The 22,192-nt window shown below is 40.8% G+C and overlaps 1 protein-coding gene across 1 annotated transcript in view; it reads left to right on the forward strand.

The window, feature by feature from the left end:
* The first annotated feature begins 224 nt into the window (after nucleotides 1–224).
* Nucleotides 225–22,192, forward strand: part of xpo7 (exportin 7) — a 41,390-nt gene continuing 19,422 nt past the window's right edge. The window contains exons 1-11 of the mRNA XM_012869631.3: nucleotides 225–293; nucleotides 10,251–10,397; nucleotides 13,705–13,798; nucleotides 15,405–15,571; nucleotides 16,225–16,290; nucleotides 16,774–16,878; nucleotides 19,087–19,252; nucleotides 19,663–19,736; nucleotides 19,829–19,948; nucleotides 20,036–20,182; nucleotides 20,294–20,466. Coding sequence (XP_012725085.1) covers nucleotides 261–293; nucleotides 10,251–10,397; nucleotides 13,705–13,798; nucleotides 15,405–15,571; nucleotides 16,225–16,290; nucleotides 16,774–16,878; nucleotides 19,087–19,252; nucleotides 19,663–19,736; nucleotides 19,829–19,948; nucleotides 20,036–20,182; nucleotides 20,294–20,466 — 1,292 coding nt within the window. The 5' untranslated portion in view covers nucleotides 225–260. The remainder of the gene's footprint in view (nucleotides 294–10,250; nucleotides 10,398–13,704; nucleotides 13,799–15,404; nucleotides 15,572–16,224; nucleotides 16,291–16,773; nucleotides 16,879–19,086; nucleotides 19,253–19,662; nucleotides 19,737–19,828; nucleotides 19,949–20,035; nucleotides 20,183–20,293; nucleotides 20,467–22,192) is intronic.

Consider the following 22,192-nt stretch of genomic DNA (forward strand, 5'->3'; position numbering starts at 1 on the left):
AGGAATACTTATTCTTATTATATTGTTGCTATATTGAGGACTAATCGTACAGTGACTTTGGTTTTTGTCAGGATTTTATTTATTTAATGTTATGTTGTGTTGGTTTCGTCATATTTTGGTACATTTTATTGACACTAACAACAGCACATTTTGAGGTTTTGGCATTTCACTTTGTGATGTGAAATGGGCAAGTTCAAGCCGCCACCGGCAGGGGCGCTAGTGTCTCCCTACAGTCCCATAAGCGGAGGAGTGAGAGGTGCATGAAATGGAGAAAAATGGCGGATCATGTGCAGGTAAGCAGAGGTTTCATGTTTTTGTTACCGACAGTTTGTTCCGGAGCGGGAAGATGAGGTTGAACCTTGATCCAGATGCGGCGTTGCAGCCGCGGAGCCGGCGTGCCGTGCGAGGGGATGCGGCCGGCGGCGGGACGCGGGGATGCGGGCAGTAAAAGAAAGGATGAGGCAGCCTGTGTTGACTCGTGGCCTGCTGTCATTGCGTTAGCTCGTGTTAGCTGCTGGACGGAACGAAAACAAACACAGGGACGCCGAGCGGTTCTAGTCTGTGGGCTTCCCGGTGTCTGCTCTAGCTGGGGGCTTATCGCCAGCGGGGTAATGGCGTGCATTGGCGGCGTGTTTGAGGAAAAAAATAAACAGTAAAACACACAAATGGCTGACTGGACGACTAGCTTTCAGGCTAACATGCAGGGGTTAACTGTGAAGTTGGCGCCAATACGATCCACATCAGGGGCATTTATCCTGCTGGGAGCACAGAGCCGGTGTAATGGCAGATACTTTGCCTGAGCTGCGGGGATAAAGCTTTGATTTCTTCTCCGTTTTTCCACGGCCACCCGGACGCTGATGCATGCTAAGCTAACCCTAGCTGCAGCCAGACGTCAACTTCTCCCGCCCGAGCTCTTTGAAAACCTGACCGAGTCTGTGGAGGTGCTGGCCGGTGAAATTGGGTGCATATCGGCGGCTTGTGGTTGGTGTCGGAAGGCTCGGTGTGTGGGCACCGGGAGTTTTCCCCCCCACAGCGTGTTGTTAACGGAGGCTAAGCGGCGATCTGTTGTGTAGCCCGCTCTGTGGCTCCGTGCTCACAGCCGAACACATGTGTGCGGAATCCTGGACGGGACCGGGCGCAACTTTCTGTTTCGCCGGCTTATCCCCCGCATAGTCCCGAGAAAGCCCTTTCTGTGGGATTTTCCGAGCACCGCGATGTTTCTGGGTTCAATATAAAACAACAACGACCCGTAATGTAAAGCAGAAAACGACCAAAACACAGCAGCGCTCGCGTTTTATTTGAACTTGTGACTGAGCCTCCCACGGGAGATTGGCTGCATCCACGCGAGCTTCACCACGTTGGTCAGTGGGATGCTTTCAGGAAAAGAAAAACCTTAACCAGCCTGGAAAAGAAATCTTTCATACAAACGGTGCACAACAACACATGGATTCACGACAAAATGAATGGATCTTGACTGGGGCTGCACAATTAATCGCATTTTCAATATAATCGCAATTTTACAAAATGCAATTTCCAAATCGCAGAGGTCTGCAATTAGTGAATCAGACGCATCCTTTAGTGTCAGTAATGTGTTTAAAGTGGGTTTGCCTCCACATGGAAAGGTAGAGAGCTGCAGCAGTGAGATAATCTACTTGTATTACTTGTTTTATATGATCACACTGTTTTAGCAAAAACTTTCAGGAATCTCACCATAGCATTAAGTTCTGGTGAGTAAGTTTAATACACAGACTGGTTTGTTGGTGGCACTTTATGTTCAACAAGGATTGATGTCCATATCAATTAAAAGCTGTTCTCTTGAATAATATTCTGATTAATAAAAACACTAAAAGTTCTTGTTTTAAATAGTCCTTGTTTACAAACATCTTTATCTAGAGGCCACTTTTGTTGCTTGTGGTTAATGCAGAGGAAAAGTCTAAATCAAATCGCAATTTTGGTTGAAATATCTTGAGGCAGATCGCAATAATTTCTGCTCCGAGTTGAGACGCAGTGGCTCTTTTAGCACCTAATCTGCACAGCGATGAAACTGATTGATTTGTTGTTTGTATACGTTTCAAAAGACACAATAAATGAAGGTGGTGGGGGGTTGCATTAAATATTGCAATATTAAGATATAAAATCGCAATTAGATTATTTTCCAAAATCGTTCAGCCCTAATCTTGACAGTAAAATTTAGTATTTTGCAAGTTACAATGATGCTGAAGGAACTAGTAATAACATAATGCTGGGTATCTCAATGAAACTAGGATGAGGGAATCCAAAGTTGGAAACTTTGGAAGATTTTAAAAAAAAGTATGGTTTCAAACGTTCTATCATTTTCCATCAAATAGTTTCTAAGGTAAAAGTGCTGGAGTGACCCGTGCTCCCCCCTCCCCACCTGTTGCTGCGCATTGCCCACCATCCAGCTGAAAAGAAAGCCACTACTGCTTTTTCTAGGGTTAAAAGATGGACAAATTTTCCTGTTTTGGAATATTTTCAGTTGCATAAAAATAAGACCAGACTGATTGCCAAGCTAATCTCAGCTACGTGGAGCTGTTATTCTATAAAGATCAGAATTAGGGCTGAACAATTAATCACATTTTCAATATAATCGTGATTTAAAAAAAACGCAATTTCCAAATCGCAGAGGTCTGCAATTTTTGGCTATGTAACAATTAGTGAATCAGACATGTCCATTAGGTGTCAGTAAAATGTTTGAAGTGGGTTTGCCTCCACATGAAAGGGAAGACAGTTGCAGCAGTGAGATAATCTAATTTTATTACTTGTTTTAGAGTTTATATAATCATACATAGCATTAAGTTTTGGTCAATCAGTTTAATACATAGACTTGCTTGTTGGTTGGACTTTCCACTTTATGTTCAACGATTGATGTCCAATTAAATTAAAAGCTGTTCTCTTGAATAATATTCTGATCAATAGAAACATTAAAAGTTCATGTTTAAAATAGTCCTTGTTTACAAACATCTTTATTTAGAGGCCATTTTTGTTGCTTGTGGTTAATGCGGAGAAAAGTCAAAATTGCAATTTTGGTTGAAATTTATCGTAGGCAGAACGCAATCATTTCTGCTCCGAGTTTAGATGCTGTGGGTCTTTTAGCAACTAATCCGCACGGTGAGGAAACAAATTGATTTGTTGTTTGTATATATTTTAAAACAGATGGTAAATTAAACTGGAAAAAATCGCATTAAATCACAATATTAAGAAAAAAAATCGCAATTAGATTATTTTCCAAAATCGTTCAGCCCTAATCAGAATGGTAAATAGGTACAGTATGCTGCATGTATATTAACAATGTGTGTTTACTTTTAAACTATCGCTACATTTAGTGGGGGCTTATTTCAAATTTTTGCCTTTGTCTGTGTGTCAAAATAACAGTACATATTACAAAGCTGCCCTTAATGCATTGGCTGAGCCAGGAATTGTTGCTTTCCTGTTTTATTTTCATACGTGGTTTATATATATATATATATATATATATATATATATATATATATATATATATATATATATATATATATATATATATATATATATATATAAAAAGTAATTGTTCATCCATTCAAATGATCAAAATCAGGTGTTCCAGTCCCTTCTATGGCCACAGGTGTATAAAACCTGGGCATGCTGACTGTTTCTACAAACATTTCTGGAAGAATGGGTCAGTCTGAGGAGCACAGTGAACTCCAGCGTGGTTCTGTGGTGGGATGCTACCCATGCAACAAATCTAGTCATGAAAGCGGAGACCGAGAGCCAGGCCTTCTCGTCCAACATCGGTGTACGACCTCATAAGAATGGTCAAAGATTTCCATAAACACTCCATAATCTGTGGACCGCCTTACCAAATGTGTTGAAGCTGCTATGGGCGGACAAACATTATAATTTACCCCATGGATTAAGAACGGGATGCCACTGAAGTTCATGTGAGTCAAGGCTGATGGGTGAATACTTTTATAGTGTACTTAGGTTTCCCAAGATGCGTTAGCAGGTTGTTTTATGGCATAGGATCCACCATTGTTTACCAGGTGTTGAGGTGTGCAAACTTCCCTCAGTGGTCATTCTACACAAATGTTGTCAAAGTGTTGCATTGTAGTAATGACAGTAGATGTCAGACTGAAACTACCTAATTTTTTGGACTATAAGTCAAACTTTTTTCCATAGTTTGGCTGATCCTACGAGTTGTAGATCAATTTTAAATGGTAAATCATACTGACCAAGATGAACCAAGTAGTAAAAATTACTGTTTAATAGCCACAAGAGGGCTATTATGCTGCTCTTGCACCACTTAAAAAATGAATCAAAACATGAACTTTTTTTTTTGAGGTTTTTACGGCACTAGTGGCTCGTTTTCAGACAGTGGGCTGACAGAAAAAGGGGGAACGAGAGAGGGAGAGAAATGCGCCAAAGAACCACAGGTCGGAGTCGAACTGGGTCGGCCGCGTCGAGGACTCCGTACATGGGTCGCGCGCGCTAACCACTGCGCCACCGAAGCACACACTAAAACATTAACTTATTGACAAAAAAGACTGAACACGTGTATATATGTTGTTTTGCTCAGAACATCACATGGTGCAGCTCGAACGAAACATCGTGACAGAACCCTGGTATTGGGCTGTCCGTGAAGCTAATACTAGCTAGCGCTAGCTTACAGCTCTGCTGTCCGGGCGGGTTACAACTTCACTGATGCACGTGAGCTTTATGTTTATGGTCTAATTTCAGCGTAATTAGACCGAAATGCTCTGATAAGAACTTTCCCGGTTGGAGTTGGCGGATTGTTGTGCTAATTTACTCAATCCAGGTATGCTCCATATTATTCAGCCGATCGTGGATGGAGCTGCGCAATTGAATAAGTTGCCTTACCAGATTAAATGTCAGTTTTTAGTCTTGGATTGTGTGAAATAAATTTCTAAATAAATACGATTTATAGCCCAGTCCGAGTTATAGTACGAAAGAAATAGCTTTTATGTTGCTTTCAAACATGTCTCATATTGTTAGCTTGTAGCTCGCATGTAGCAACGTTTACTTTTTTTTCATTTTTCCCTTGATTCATCTCATAGGGAAAGTTCCCCCGAAAAACGCTTTTGTGTTTGTCCTATCAATAAAGAGGGTCACATGCTTTTCTAGCTGAACTTGACATGTTGGCGTTCTAGCAGCAGATTGTTTTTGGTCAGCTAGAGCGGTAGGGAGCGGAGGGGTTAGCCACTGTTACTGCAGCGCTGCTGCTGCAAGAAGTGCAACAATTTGGCCAAATGTGAACAGGTCAGTTTACATCTATTTTGACACAAATGAGTATCTTCAAAAAACAATTTTTTTAGTATAGATTATAATAGGGCTTGACGATAATTCAATAATATGTATCGATCGATAGACGTGTGATGCGATAGGGAAAAAAAGGGTAAATAAAGAGTTCAATAGAGCAGTTTTCCTTTCTTTTGCATTCTAGCCTATCATGTAGGTTAATACTGGAGTCATTACATCCTCCCAACCAATCACAAACACAGACCCAGGAATGCTCTGTTACCAAACTCCACCCCCTTCAAAGAGTTCAGAGAGCACATGTTCTTTTTTTAAAAAAATTTGCAGTTTTGGTGAAAAGTTGATTGAATAAAGGGTTCAGTTTGAATATATAATAATAATATAATATAGGAGTTTCACTTTCTGAAATTCGTGATATTCTAATTCTATTTTTTTTTTAGAAGTATCTGTAAATTAAGCAGAGGTAATACATGATTTCCTCCTGCTCATAAAGCATCTGAGGTCATTTAAGCTCTATACAAGTGTTATTTCTGTACCGTTGTTCCTCAGGAACCTAGGAGCTCTTACTGGCAGAGTAAAAGGTTAGCGGTGAAACTGGGGTCCGTTTTGCTAAAGTTCTGTTGAGCTAAGGTTGTTTCCATTCTCTAATATTTGATAAAGAATAGCATGAGTAAAGTCCTAAATGCTTCTCAGGTGCAATCTAGTATAGATGGAACCCTTTAAGAAGCTGTAGAACGAGCTCCTGTGACTCAGCATGCTACCATTCCACAAGCTTTCTTCCTGGTTAGAAAATTCAAGCCTCTCCTAATAATCTTTTCCACCAATAAGCCAGACTGAAGCCTGGTTTAAGTATAGTTTCTTGTGCCTTTTTTTTTTTTTTTTTTACTTTTACTTTTCCAGCACAGCAGTGGACTGTTTCCATCAGGAATGGACAGAACACGTAGAGCTGCTTACATTACTAATTGGTTATTTTGGAAAAAATGGCGCCGGAGTGCTGTCTTGTCCTAAACAATAGTTTTAAACCATGCTCTTGTTTCCCTCTGAGTACATAAGAAGAAAACTTTGAGTTAAATATATTTTAGTCACTGTGGCAAGTGTTAGGCTGAGTGAAGTTTTATCCTTTTATCATGTTTTTATCTGATTCCAGTTGTTTCCCCCCTTTTGTTACTTTAGCTGTAGTGTAGATTTACATTTCTCATTGACGGTTTAAAGTCGTACCACCGGTCCTGAACGAGGAGCGTTCTGTAGAAGAGAAGGGTGGAGTCTGTTTCTAGCCACCTTTAGAAACTGACTTCTTTCCTCCGTTATGCCTTAGGGCTTTGCTGTAACATTATGAAAATCTTAGTGCATCCATACCATCTGGTTTTGTAAATTGATGATCTGCTAATAACTAATTTTAATATTTTTCTAAAGATTAAATGTAAAGAAAATGAATATGTTTTAATTAAGATCTTTGTGTGTCTCACAAGAAACACCATACTAAAAAGCAACAGCAGCTAAAAACAGCTAATCAGCTAGCATAGGGGGCCAAAAACATCACTTCTTTCAGTTCACCTCAACACAGAAACATCAACACATCAGTCCCTGAGAAACTGGGCAGTCTAACATGGACTCCGGGAGATTTGCTTCATCTACTGTATAATAAATCCACAGAGTTTTTAAGAGTGAAAAACATCTATTTGCCTTAAGCCTAAAGCCTGATAATTAAGAATAGGAATAGTTTCATTTGGAATTGGGATGCCATTAGCATCCATCGCCTAGCTTATGCAGACCTAGGAGGACATCAGTGCATGAACTACGTCCAAATATGAGCTGGATGTAAGCGCAGCAGCAGGGCTTAGTGTGTTCCTCAGAATGGATGCATTGGGCTGTTTTGCACATTCAGACCTGCCACAAAGAATAACAGTGTTTAAAGGGGAGGGAATACATTCTGAGGTCCCAGATTTTTCATCAGGACACCTCTGACCTTGTGTTTGGGTCAAAGGTCATAATGTTTAAAAGAAGTTAGTTGCATGGGTGCTTATGTTTCACCTGCACATTCCACACTGTTAGATTTATTCCTTCAGCAAAATTACATCATCTTCCTTCACAGTATGGCTGGGTATTGATTAAATAAAAAAAAAATCAATTCCGATTCTCAAGAATTAGAATAGATTATTTTCGATTCAGTTCGATTCAATCCGATCTCTAATTGAATTGCTGGTATTAAAAATGTTTTTTAGCTGTTTTCTGAATTTCTTGTAGTTATGTGACGTTTTGACACTGGTATCATATTAACATTTAACAGCACATTAATAAAGTAATGGTAGCTCTAAATAAAGTAATGGTGGCAGCTGTAAGGACCAAACCCTCTCCCTGAATGTTAAGACAATTGCTTTCACCAACATGCTGTAGGGCAGAATACCCAAACAGATCCAGGGTAGATAACAGACACCAGAGATATCTACGGCTGCTATTTATATTCAGTTTAATTCAAAAATACTTATTAAACAAAAAAGGCACACTGTATTTAGACACTAACTAGGTACATTATTAAAAATATGACTCCTGGAGTGTAAAGGCTGATGTATGTTGCTTCCATACCTCCGACCACTAGGCGGAGCAGGGCGCTTTGTTTTGTTCCAGCTGAGATCTCAGAGCAGAAGAAGAAATAAACAGACTAACATGGTTAAGCTAGTCGGCTCTTGGTGTGCTTTACTAATAAAAACATTACAGCTCCCATATACTTGGGGGAGCTGTAATATTGTGTTGCGTTGTAGAGGGTAGTACATATTAACATTCAGCTGTTTTATATATTTAAAAACAGAACCATATAAAGTGCATTTTTCCACCCTTGTCGTCATTAAAGAGAAATTTCACCAGTAGGTCTGCTGTTGAGCACTGTCTGTAGACCAAAACAAGATATGTGAACAATGCTAAATTTGTTAGCTGGGCTACCGGCTACTCGTCTCCCATAACAGCAATGCCTGGCTCATTGCTGGTCAGGTTCCAACAATTAACCCACATGCCACAATTGTAGCATTACATTGAATTGACAAAACATTGCAACATGAGTCTAACAAGACTGTAACACCAACTAAAACAAGGATCTGACTTCATGCTGTCCGGAGCAGAAAAGCTGCTCCGAGTCAAACTGGAGCTGCTTCTGCTCACGAAATTCTCTCCACCTTTAAAACACGAGGCCAGTTTTAATCCTCGTTTTGCCTCTTTTCTTATGTGACAGCTTGTTTGCCAAATACTGTTGTTTTTCTGTGGTAATAATGAGTCCAGATCGTCTTCAGGTGAACGTGGCGGTGACATTTTATGGGGAGGGAGGGGCTAGTGGCAGCCGTTCACATGCACGTACATGCTGGCCCGGCTTTGTAAACAAGAGAATGGAGATCAACACAGAGAGATGGTGTGTGACGTTACATCATATTCCATCTAAAAAGATACATTTAGTTCTTCACTAAATTAGTTTTTTTTGTTCATTCTGTCCAAAATTATTAAATTTCACTTATTGCTCCTTTAAACAGTGTAAAATAACCCCATACCGGAGTTCTGTTCTGGCCTTCACCATGATTATTTCTCTTACAACTATTGTGGTCTGGGTCTGGCTCCACTTAAGGATGAGCAGTGGCGCCTTCTTTTGGATGGTGGCTAGTAGGCATGGGCCATTATTAGATTCTGATGGTATGATAACCATAGGCAAAAATATCGCAATATTATTACAGCACTGAATCTATTGTTCTGAGATGTCTGCATTAGGGATCCAAACAAATAATCAATCGACTTACAATTAATTGTTGATCAATGGTTTATTCAATTTCTTCCATCTGATTAACCGATACTTAAATGGCTGCTTATCAATTAATCGTTAGTCGATCGATAAGATTGTGAACTTTAGATTAACTCATTAATTGATAAATTGCATTCCTATTCCAGGTCTGGGGGGCTGCCAGGCTTTACTCGACGTAAAGCACAGTTTTTTTTTTGTTCCAGTCCTTAGAAAGTAAGATTGTGATGGGTTGAATCAGAATGAATATGCCAGACCTCAAAATGAAAATAATATAGGTGTACCTGACCAGTACATCTCTATTTTATCCAGTAGTTAATGGTTAGAGCAAGCCGTGTGTTGGTGCTAGGAAATGGGGGTCATGCTTTTTACCACATCATTGTGTAGTAAAATAAAGTGTATTTCTATGAAAAGAATAATTGTTAATGAAAAATGTAGGAGTTTCTTAGACCATGATTAGGTTGCAGGTTTTATACTGCGCTCCCCACAGCTTTCGGGCTAGGTTGCGTGAATCCGCGGGTCAAACTTTAGAAGTCTCCGACTGAACAGAACGTCCTGTTCTGTTCGCTCAGAGCCAGCAAACGCTTGCTGCCGCACTCTTTATTTATTTTTGGGGAGCTTTATCAGTGGTAATTAAAAGTGTGATTGTGCTCATCTTGTGCAGCAGATGGCACATGTGCCGGCAGGGTTCGGTGCTGGGCCCTTATCTCAGGTCCACAGAGTGACCACACGTGATGCAACTGCTGCAGCCACCTGCGCACTGAGGCCTGCTGCGCCGCAGTCTTCGCCGTCTGGAGCTGTGAACACAGCGCCGCTTACCCATAATCACCCAGATCAGCTGCTCCTCTGCTGCTGCTGCGGCGGCTCCTGTCTAACCTGACCGCCCCTCCATTTTCAATTTATCAGTGGCCGGCATCTCGCTGTGACCGAGCATGACGCAGCGTTTTGCCCGCCCGCCACATTGCAGGAATCTGATATCATTAACGTCCAAGGGGGGGGCTGAACTTTCCTCAGAGCAGGTGGAAAACAGGTGTCTGTGTTCATTCCTCTCAGCTGCAACACCATGTTTTTAACCGGGGACCAAAAAGTCTCAAATGTATCCGTTTTCGGAGACTTTTGCTTACAAAATCGGAAACGCTTGAAAGTTAAAAGCCCACGGCTCCGTGGAATGTGTTTGTGATGAGTGTCTTTTGTGTTTATGTAGGGCCTTGCCCAGCTGGAGATCCTGTGTAAGCAGCTGTACGAGACCACCGACACCGCTGTGCGACACCAGGCAGAGAAAGCTCTGGTGGAGTTCACCAACAGCCCCGACTGTCTCAGTAAATGTCAGCTGCTGCTGGAGAGAGGCAGCGTAAGTGTTCCTTTGATTTAGGTCCGCAGTGGACCTCAGTTCATTCACTTCCAACCACTACGTTTGTATCCTGCTCTTTATGAAGTATCCTGCAATGTCACCTTGTAGAAAATATTCTGAATAATGTTTTTATTTTTCCTTTTAGTAGAAACAAAGTGGCACAATGGCGATAAGTGTGGTCAGCAGGTGGCAGGGTTGCGATTGTCAGGAATGACAGACATAAACAGATTAGAGCTTGTTAACCAGCTGTTTAGGGGAAAATTAGAAACATCTGGAAGAGGCATATTTTCAGTGGTAATGATTTACTTTTAATATCTGAGTTTTGATTTCTAAAGGCACATGAGTCGATCACTGTTGTGTTTACAATTAAAACTTTTCGCAGCGTTGTAAGAAAAGTGCAATTTAGTGATTTTTTTTTTTTAATATGCTTCAAACCTGTTCTGAAAACCTGGGAAATAATGTATTTCAGTAAACCCTTGGATGGAATGAGCAGTTCTTCTTAGTTGTATGGCTGCCACGTGGTTAGCAGCTCGCCGTCTTATTCGTGTGGCAGTAGATTTCTGAAAATGTCGCTGTAGGTTTTCAGATCTCAGGTTAGAGGCATGAGAGCCTAACGTCTACTACTTTGGTTTAGTTCAGTTCCTTTATTGTCCCCTGTGGGAGAAATATGTCCAGCAGTTAGGCATTCTCATGCATACACACAGCACAACACGGATGTGCTACGTCATAAACACAAACTTATAAGAACGAATAAGAATTCCATTAAAAGAAATCTAAAAATTACTCTGGCTTAAAGACCTGATGCTGTAGGTACAAAAGAGTTCTTCCATCTGTTGGTTTTTTTATCCTAGGAAGCATAAACCTCGGCCCAAAGGGGAGAAGCTGGACCTCCACATTGAGAGGGTGGTCAGGAAACTGTAAAATCAGCTTCAGTCTTTCTGAGTGGTACGACAAAAAAAAAACTGTCATTCAGAAGACGTTGGGTTTATCTTATTTGCTGCCTTAACAATTTAGTTTAGTCTGTTTTCATTTTGAATCTTCAGGTTCCCTAACTAGGCAATAATAGAGAAAGTTATAATGCATTTGATAAGACCTATAAAAAAGGCTCATAATCCTTCAGTTTAAACTAAAAATATTCAACTTCTTTAAAAAATACAATCGCTAGAACCCTTTTTTAAAGAGGTCCGATATATCGACCGGCCGATATTTTCTTCTCGTATCGCTATCGGCCGACGCGTGCATTTTTACTTTCTCTTTCTCTCTGCCACTTAAACTCGTGTTAATGTTTTTGTTTTTTAAATGGTGGTCAAGCCGCCTAAAGTCGGTATAAAACTCCTTTCCCACTGTCTAAATAAATGACGTATGATCTCGAGCTGGCCACCTGCCACCGCTGTGTGAGCCATGGAGAATAATGCATCACCAATCACTACGCGTACAGCGTCTAACTTTACAGAAAATAATGCGCATATGAAGAGGTGGCCATGTCCTTTTCTCCTCCTCACAGTCTCGCTGTGACTCATTGGTTCGTTTGAGTCCTCTCTGTGTCCGTCTTTGACCGTTTCCTTCAGGCCAGTTAGAGCATAATAGATGGAAAAGTAAAACATGGTCACTTTTGTAAGTAGAAGCAAACAGTATAATATAGAAGCATAACAGTTTAATATTTAAATCAAACAAAAGATGTTCTCTGGAAGATCATTTGTATTGATGACTGGGTGTAAAAACACATCAAGATTAAGATTGTTCACATTTTTAATTCTTTTGGGGAAGTTTACAAATGTTCTCAGGATGTAAATTGGCACCACAAAGGGCTTGTGCTGCTACATGAAGTGCACAAACCCTGCAACATAAGTTCCTATTAAATTAGCACGCTGCATTTAACCCGTCCTCTTGGGGAGCAGTGGGCTGGCATTGTGTGGCGCCAGGGGAGCAATCTGGGGTTAAGGGTCTTGCTCAGGGACCCAGAGTGGCAGCCTGTGGGAGTTGAACCCAGAACCTCCGGGACACAAGCGTAATGCCATCCATTTTTAAAAAAAATCCATAATTTATAAAGGCCCATTGAGGAAGTTTGAATTTTTTTGTTTCTTGCTCATACATGTTTGACGTTTAAAATGAGTTTTCCTCATTTTAATGCAGTGGCATCAATAGTCATTTCATGAGACGGTGATCAGGGTCGTGTTTTCTGGGTGTGGGTGTGACACGATGCGCTCACCTGCCCACGTTGTTGCGTGTCGGTCGTCATTGATGCATTAGCAAGTGAACTTGGGCTAACTTCAATATTTTTAGCTTTCTTACCTCAGAAGACATGATGCCTCTAAACAAAAGGGCTTTGCAGTCTCAGCGGCAGATTCTTTTCCTCTTCTCCCATGCACAACACTGGTGTCATTTCAACTTCTGGCCAGAGGGGGGAAACCTCTGCAAAAACTCTGCAACCTGTGCTATGCTGCTTTAATGAATGTTATTTGTTTAAATTGACACTTGTGTAACATCTGTTATCATTGTGTCACTTTTATCTTGTAAATGGAAGAAGAAAAAGCAATATCGGCTTCAAGAATCGGCCCAAAAAAAAAATCGGCCCTAAGTATCGGGTATCGGTTTGCCTGATGTTGAAATAATCTGTATCGGTATCGGCCTTTAAAAAACCTGTATCGCCAATCTCTGCTTTTTTTTTAATAGAATAAGTCCATCTTCCGTCCTACTTCTTGATTGAACGAAAATCTCTTTAAAATCTAGATCTCCCGAATTTATATTTTTGAGCACAACTTTATTCAATTTTAATTTCATTACATTTAGAATCTGTTTCTCATCCATTCATGGGGTCCATCTAGCAACAAAAAGATGTTTTTCCAAGAATAAAGCATCTTATTTCATTGATGGACACAGGAAGGTGGATAAAATTTCCCAACAGAGAGACCTCGAAAGTATATATATTTATACTTACTGTCTTTACCCTGTGAGCATGTGAAACTGAAGTCAAATTCCCAGTTTGAGCTCACGATTTTGGGCCAATGAAGCTGATTCTGATTAGCGTATAAGTTCTGAAGAAGAAATCACGCTACACATATGACTGATTAAATAAGCAATTTGCTGCTCGTCTTTCCAGGAGATAATCATGACCAATGCTCAGTGACATCTACACTGCTCTTATTATCTACTGTGTCTTTATTTTAACTCTACAGTATCACTTAATCAAAAGCAATTATTTAAGAATATGACATTCCTAGTTTTTTTTTTTTTTTTTTACAATATTACTTAAGTTGTTCTAAAAACATCAACCCAGCTAACAGTTTGTTCTGTGCTCTCTTTCTAGTCTTCGTATTCCCAGCTGCTCGCCGCCACTTGTTTATCTAAACTGGTGTCTCGGACCAGCAACCCCCTACCCCTCGAGCAACGCATTGACATTCGTAAGTAGAGTTGTCCCTCCAGTAGCCATGAATTTTCCAACATGAAACACAACACTCACTACTACTCTTCGTTGTTTCTCCTTGCTGCTTTTGATCACAAAGAAGCTTAAAATCAAATTTTTATGTTGCTCTCAACATCTGTGTCCTACTGTTAGCTTAACACATTGCACCGTTCCGCATTCAGTTTTTCTCGTCTGTCAGGGAAAGTTTCTCTGAACATCGCTTTATGTGTTTACCTTGTCTATAAAAAGGGTTGCATGTTTTCTATTGGCTGTACTTCACTTGTTGGCAGACTTTAAGACTTCCAACAGCAGCTCATTATTTGTGTCAGGTGAGCAGCTGCAGGTAGGAGGCAGGCTCTATATCTCTATATCTGCGAATCTATACCGTTACTTAATGTTACCTGTTTTCTGTACTTGTGTGTGTGTGTGTGTGTGTGTGTGTGTGTGTGTGTGGGTAACCACCCCTAGCCACAAAGCATCAAGCAACATTTTACTCAAACACAGACTTTGGCACACTCATTTATAAAATGTGTTTGAAAGCAGCAAGGATTTTTGATGAATGTTCTTGCTTTTGTAACTGGGAATAAACTAGAAGTATTTTCTAGACCAATATAATAGAAAAGCTACCTTTAAAAGTCTAAGACCCCTTTCCTGACCTATAATAATTTGCTCTTATTTTTTTTTCCCAATACTTTTTTTTTTGTCATTTTAGTAGTTTTAGAAATACACATACATACATTGAACAATTATGTATGTGTACTAACAGCCCCACTCTAACAAAAATTACAGAGCAACTAGTTTTACAGGTGCAGTTGAGTAATAATCAAAAAAAAGAGAGAAAAGGGTAATTACATTAATTATACAGTTGGTGCCAAGCTCCGATGAGCGCTTCCAGTATTTATTGTATTTATAAGTGGCAAGTCTTAATTAAAAAGTCAGTTTCTCCATTGCGTGTTCTTCTTCATTTTAGCATTGAATCTTTGATGTATTCTGCTTAAAAAAAATAAAGGGAACACTTGAACAGCGCAATGTGAATTCCAAAGTGTTGCCTTTATTTTTTTCAAGCAGTATATTACTGAACAGGTAAACGGAAAATTATTCACCCCAAAAAAGTTGTGAAAGAAAAACTCATGACCCCTTTCCTAGAGGAGAAGCTGCACTATTTTGTGTTATTCTATTACGTAAGATCCCATTTAAATAAATTGAGGTTGGTGGTTGCATGGGACAAAACTGTTCAGGGTGTATGGATCCTTTTGCCAAGGCACTGCATACATAACTATACCAGTGCGTATTAGAAACATGTAGTCCGTGTTTTAGAAGTCGTCACACAGTAATGGACTGCCTCCTACCTACTTTATGAGGTTAGGGAGACAAAGTAGCCCATTCTAGACCTAACTCCTTTTGAAGGTGGACCAGCAACATCAGTCACATCTACAACACCCTCACTTTTCTGATAGAAATCTGAGAAAAAACCAGGCTGCCACTCACTGACAAATATTAGTCATTTTAAAATGCAGACGTGTTTTTATTTAGATTCAGAAAAACCACATGATGCTGTTCTTTACAAGTCTCGTAGATTAAAATGTAATGTTTGTGACACACAGGGAACTATGTGCTGAATTATCTGGCAACTCGGCCGAAGTTAGCGGCGTTTGTGACCCAGGCCTTGATCCAGCTGTACGCCCGGATCACCAAACTAGGCTGGTTCGACTGTCAGAAAGATGACTACGTCTTCAGAAACGTCATCGCTGATGTGACGCGATTCCTTCAGGTAAGGCCATTTGATGCGGGTCCTGCTGAAACATCCCCTGAGACGGTTCTTCGTCAGTTCTACCACGATATCTTACTTTACTCACTCAAAATAAATGTCATGAACTTCAGGTTCAGTGAGCTGGAAAAGTCCCGAAAAATGCCATTAGTTCCAGACTTCCAGAATCTTCTCTGTCCTGCTGTCTAAATGTTACATCTATCTGTTTGTCCACCCACTCATCCATCCATTCATCCATCTCCTCATCCATCCATCAATTTGTAAATCCAGACATTTGTCCATCCATCCTACCAGTCATTCATCCATGTACTCATCCATACAGCCCGCCATGTGTCCATACATCAATCCATCCAACATTTCCATCTGCTTATTTATTCGTGAAGTCCATTTGTATATTCATCAGTCTATTCATCCGTTTATCTATCCGTCCTTTGTCTCAGTCACCCTTTCACCAGTCTTTATTTTCATCCCTCTTTGCATACATTTATTTGCCATTTTGCCCATTTATCTATTTTTTTTCTTAAGGCAGCGTGGTATATGAAGAAATAAAGATTGTAATTTTGTAATGAGCTTCAGTTTATATTCTTAGAAGAAGTGTTGAAACGACAACAGGCTCAATTAAAGTGTAATATTAGGAACTGTGTGTGTGTTTACAGGACAGTGTGGAGCACTGCATCATAGGCGTCACCATTCTATCCCAGCTGACGAACGAGATAAATCAGGTAGGTTTTCATTTTAACGCTGCATCTGCGTGTGTTTTGGACCCAAATGTCCAGGAAGTATCTGGGCTGGTAACAGTTTCAAAGGGCTCCAGTCAGTCTTTTGAGTTATGGTTGGATTTAGATATGGTAGGCTTTTACAAAACCTAATGAAGATGAACATTTTTCTTGAAATGATAAGTCTACAGCTTCTATCAGACTGTTTGAACATCTAACAAATTTACAATTGATCAAAAATGTAAAATACCAATTTCACTGGTTCCTTCGCCTCTAAACTCTCTTAGATTGTGGTGTCAAACCGAAATTCTGAGACTGGATCTTTTTCAGAAAACAACCAAGGCATTGGCATTTATAATAGTCTTCTAGAAAAGTAGGAAATCTTTTTTTTTTTTTTAGGGACTAAGATCTCACTGTAAGCCACTGAATGGGCTGAACCGTCCCCGGTGTACATCCGGACCATAAAACAGAGTTTTTGTCCTTTCTCAGGCCGACACGACGCATCCGCTGACCAAACATAGGAAGATAGCTTCGTCCTTCAGAGACTCGTCACTCTTCGACATCTTCACGCTTTCCTGCAACCTCCTCAAACAGGTCAGTCCAGAAGGATCTCTAGCTACGTTTACATGGACATAAGTAATCGGGGTAAAGGGCCGATTGGATGTAATGTCATGTAAACGTGCCTATGAGAATATTGTGATCGGATTAAGCTCAATAGGAATGAAACTGTATTTTGATTGAGAGGGGTGGTTTATGACCATTGATAATTTGACCAGCGTGCATTTAAACGCTTGTCAGGATCAAGTTATTCTGAATGTGGCAAACTGACCCGAGTGCGCAGGTGCGTTTCACGTCAAGGTGCGTTTATGTCTGTGCTCCTGATACAACCTTTCTATTAGAAACATTAAAAGAGCTTAAAATTATTAGTGTTCGGTAACGTCTAGCGCGTTATGATTTTGCCAAAAATTTAAATTGCGATTATATTTCAACCATACCTGCGATTTGCAATTTACTTTTTCCTTTTCTCTGCATTAACCACAAGCACCAAAAATGTCCTGTAGATAAAGATGTTTGTAAACAAGGACTAATTAAAACAAGAAATTTTGCTCTTTTTTTATTAATCAGAATATTATTATTCAAGAGAATAGCTTGTTGAGTTGGACATCAATCCTTGTTGAACATAAAGTGCAACCAACAAACAAGTCTATGTATTAAACAGTTTGACTACTACATAATGCTGTGGTGACATTCCTGAAAGTTTCTGGTTAAAGAATATGATTATTAAATTTGCTAACATTGCACATTAGTGGTTGTATTCTGTTGCATTTTAAATAAAGGTGCGTCAAAAAAACATCTATGGCACAGAAGCTTCAAAATCTGATCTTTTTCTAGTCAGTGAACTCACCATACGTAAACGCTCTTCAATGAATTAGTTGTTACTGTGGGAAGATGAGTCATAGTTGATTATTTTCAACATGAGTGGAGTTTTTTTTTTTTTTTTTTTTTACATATTTGTTAAAAGTGTCACTATGTCCTGACGGTAAAATAGAGGACAGATAATCTGTGAATCCAGTGGTCCTGCTGACATTTGCAGAAATACACCGCTCCCGGTAAAAAACAACCAATCAGAGCCAGGAGGAATGCCTGACTCTGATTGGTTAACAGTTCAGACCTTGTCTACACGGAGTAAAGTTTCAGAACTAATTAGTTAAAGGAAACGCGTGTCCACATCAGAGGACGCAGCACAGCTGAAAAGGCTGCAGTAGGTATGCTGGGCCCGTTAGTGACCCCCGCTGTGACGCTGCCAAAGAAACATGGAAAAAAACACCGGGCATGCACAGAGCAGACAGCTGATGTGACGTAAACAGCACCGTGGCTGGGATCAGAACCGGCACACGCTGTGTAGAGCGGGCTCGTTAGAAAGGAAGAGTCTGAGGATTGTTCTGACAGCTATATATGGAAGGCGACATCTTTGAAGACTTGTTGTATACTCAACAAGAACAGAGTTATTTTTTCCCCCTTGTAGTCGTGGTGGAAAGAGGATAAAAAAAAAGTTTGTTTCAGATCTGTCCCATTTGTATGGTACGAGACGTTCAGCTGCAGTAACGCAGGGCACAGAGCAGGCAGAGAGCTAAAAGCTGAGGAGCCTATTTGGAAAGGCCAGCATCTCAGCAGACCCCCCACATCCTGGACACAACCAGTTTAGACCAGAAGCCTGCAGGATTTTCTTCTAACCCTGCCGTCGCTTTTGTTCTGTCCCCATGTAGAAGAAGGAGCAGCATCCCTGCAGCTGGCATTAGGAACACTGTGTTCAGGTCCAAACCCTGACTGGCGACCGCTGATTCTTGCCGTTTTATCTCTTCCTTTCATTCCTGGCAGCGCTTTCAGCAGACTTCTAATGAAGCACGAGAAGCCGCTCCACATATTGATTGTTTCAGGGAAAAAAAACTCTGTGCTCACCTTTTCCTCTCCAGACAAAATGATTTTCCAGAAGCCACCTAACTGGCACACATCCTTTCAGCTCTGCCCCCCCAAAGTTTCTATGAAATCTGTGCTGTGTTGACGTAAACCCACTTCTTTGGGGGTCTGCTTTGGGTCAGTGTGCCATTGCTCGTGCCTAAGCTGTAACTTGCGTACTGATGTCTAGAGATCTTGCCTCAGAATTTCTAAATGTTTTTCCTCACGGTGTCTTCTATTCCCCCCCCTGCCCTCTCTTCTTATACATGTATGTTTAAATGGAAAGGGGGAATCAGACAAAATGGCGCAGCACTGATGGGGGCCTTTCTGTCGTCTTGTTTTCAGGCTTCAGGGAAGAACCTGAACCTGAACGATGAGTCCCAGCACGGCCTGCTGATGCAGCTCCTCAAGCTCAGCTACAATTGCCTGAACTTTGACTTTATAGGAACTTCCACAGACGAGTCATCAGACGACCTTTGCACTGTACAGATTCCTACATCATGGAGATCGGGTAACTGAGCGTGCGGCGCACACGGCTGTTTACGACTCTAGAAGGAGCCTTTTGTAATTTAACGTCCCAATGATACATTTGTTTGATATTAGTTAAGGCTTTGATTATAAAAGCATTTTTGTTCCAACCAAACTTCAGTGTATTTTGTTGGGATTTTATGTGACTGACCAAAATGAAGTACTATATATACATAACTGGATTGAGGAAGGAAAATGATGCAGTTTCTTGCTAAAATAATTAGATACAGATTTTCTTACCCCTCTGAATAAAGTCCAGTGCAACCAATGCCTTCAGAGGGCAGTAAAGAGAGTCCAGACCTGAATGTTCTTCAGATTAGGTTATAACACTGCGTCTGAGTCTAGTTTACTGCGTTAACGTTGGATTTTCTCTCTTCTGGGTCTCTCCTGCAGCGTTTCTCGATTCCTCCACCCTGCAGCTGTTTTTCAATTTATATCATTCCCTCCCTCCATCCCTTTCCCCGCTGGTAAGTGGGAGCGCCGGTGCGACCGAACGCGTCGGGGGGGGTCAGGGGCTACGTGTGCCGTTCGGTCCTCAGCGGCTTGTGTCTCTGTGCAGGTGCTGTCGTGTTTAGTCCAGATAGCCTCTGTGCGGCGCTCGCTCTTCAACAACGCAGAGCGAGCCAAGTTCCTCTCGCATCTGGTGGACGGCGTGAAGAGGATATTGGCGAACCCCCAGGTGAGGGAGAAGCGGGATTTAGACGGCCCTCGTCTCCCCAGTCGGGTGCGGCGCTCTGACGCGTTTTTTTTTTTTTTTTTGCGACAGTGTTTGCCGGATCCCAACAACTACCACGAGTTCTGCCGCCTGCTGGCGAGGCTGAAGAGTAACTACCAGCTGGGGGAGCTGGTGAAAGTGGAGAACTACCCTGAGGTGATCCGTCTCATAGCCAACTTCACCGTCACCAGCCTGCAGGTGAGCGTTGTAGGATCCCCCACCCCCCTTCATGCGGTTTCAAACCACAGGGGGTTCTGGTTTCTAACGGCAGTGTACGGGTTGCTCCCTCTGTATGGTTGCGGGTTCCAGCACTGGGAGTTTGCCCCCAACAGCGTCCACTACCTGCTGAGTCTGTGGCAGCGCCTGGCAGCGTCTGTCCCCTACGTCAAAGCCACCGAGCCCCACCTGCTGGAGACCTACACCCCAGAGGTGACCAAGGCCTACATCACGTCGCGGCTCGAGTCGGTCCACGTCATCCTCAGGTAGGTCCTGCCGAGGCCTCAAACCACATAGAAGGATGTCCCAGAGCTGCAGATTAGACGCTGACCCATGTAATTCCCACTGAGGATAATCAACACCATGCTTTTCTCCCTGCAGCTAGAATGAAACATTTTTTTTGTGTATGTAGTTCTGGCTGTTTTTGCATGATTTAATGATGAAATACCTCTGTTCCCCCAAATATCTTCCCCAATTAGTCACTTATTAATGTTCCCAGTAGGGCTGAACGATTTTGGAAAATAATCTAAATGCGATTTTTTTTTTCTTAATATTGCGATTTAATGCAATTTTTTTATTTTTTTCCCCAGTTTAATTTATCATGTCTTTTTAAATATATACAAACAACAAATCAATTTGTTTCCTCGCCATGTGGATTAGTTGCTAAAAGACCCACAGCATCTAAACTCGGAGCAGTAATGACTGCATTCTGCTAACAATGTATTTCAACCAAAATTGATATTTTGACTTTTCTCCACATTAACCACAAGCAACAAAAATGGCCTCTAAATAAAGACGTTTGTAAACAAGGACTATTTAAAACAAGAACTTTTAATGTTTCTATTGATCAGAATATTATTCAAGAGAACAGCTTTTAGTTGATTTGGACATCAATCCTTGTTGAACATAAAGTGCAACCAACAAACAAGTCTATGTATTAAACTGATTGACCTGTACTTAATGCTATGTATGATTTATATAAGGTCTAAAACAACTAATACAATTAGATTATCTCACTGCTGCAACTGTCTTCCCTTCCATGTGGAGGCAAACCCACTTCAAACATTTTACCAACACCTAATGGATGTGTCTGATTCACTAATTGTTACATAGCCAAAAATTTCAGACTTTGCGATTTGGAAATTACGTTTTTTTAAATCGCGATTATATTGAAAATGCGATTAATTGTTCAGCCTTAGTTCCCAGATCTGTTAGGAGCAGCTAACGTCAATAAAAATGATCCTAAATTCAGCAGGTTAAGCAAAGGACGTTCAGTTGTTTGGTGTTAGAGGAAATATTTGGGCCTTCAGCATGACGGCAGTAAAAACCTTCAATATGCTCAACTGCTCTTGATGCCCTGGACTGACCCACAGTAAAGCACCTTTCAAATTATTTTCGCCTCCTAAACTATTCCACATTTCCATGTAAAAGCCATAAGGTTCAGTGCATTTTAATGATTTTAAGTAATAAACTAACACAAAGTTGTGAATAACTAAAAGAAAAGGATATTCAATTGTTCAGTTTCAGCCGCCCTTGCTTTGAAACCCTGAAATAAAGTCATGTGAAAGCCCTCCAGAAGGTCAACACCCCTGGACATGGAGCCAGAGACCAGAGCATATCCCAGCTAAAGCAGTCGGTCTAATCTGACTGAGCTTGAGCTATTTTACAGTGAAGAATGAGCAAAAATCTCAGCGTCTAGATGTAGACACATGCTCCATAACACCTGAAGCTGTGATTGCAGCACCTGTTGTTTCTACAGATGCATGCCGCACTTTTGAGATTTCTATTTGTAAGAACAAAAAAAAAAAAAAAGAAAAACAATGAATCATGATCCTTAGATTCTTGCTGCACTGCATGCATCTGTGCCTGTTACATCCAGCTTTTCAAAGTTTGAAGTCATCTTTTATTTAAAGAGTCATTTTCATTTTGTTTACAAACCACCGTATATTTTTGGACTGTAAGTCGCACTTTTTTTTCATAGTTTGATCGATC

This window comes from Fundulus heteroclitus, chromosome 8 (genome assembly GCF_011125445.2).
Source record: "Fundulus heteroclitus isolate FHET01 chromosome 8, MU-UCD_Fhet_4.1, whole genome shotgun sequence".
NCBI lineage: Eukaryota > Metazoa > Chordata > Actinopteri > Cyprinodontiformes > Fundulidae > Fundulus > Fundulus heteroclitus.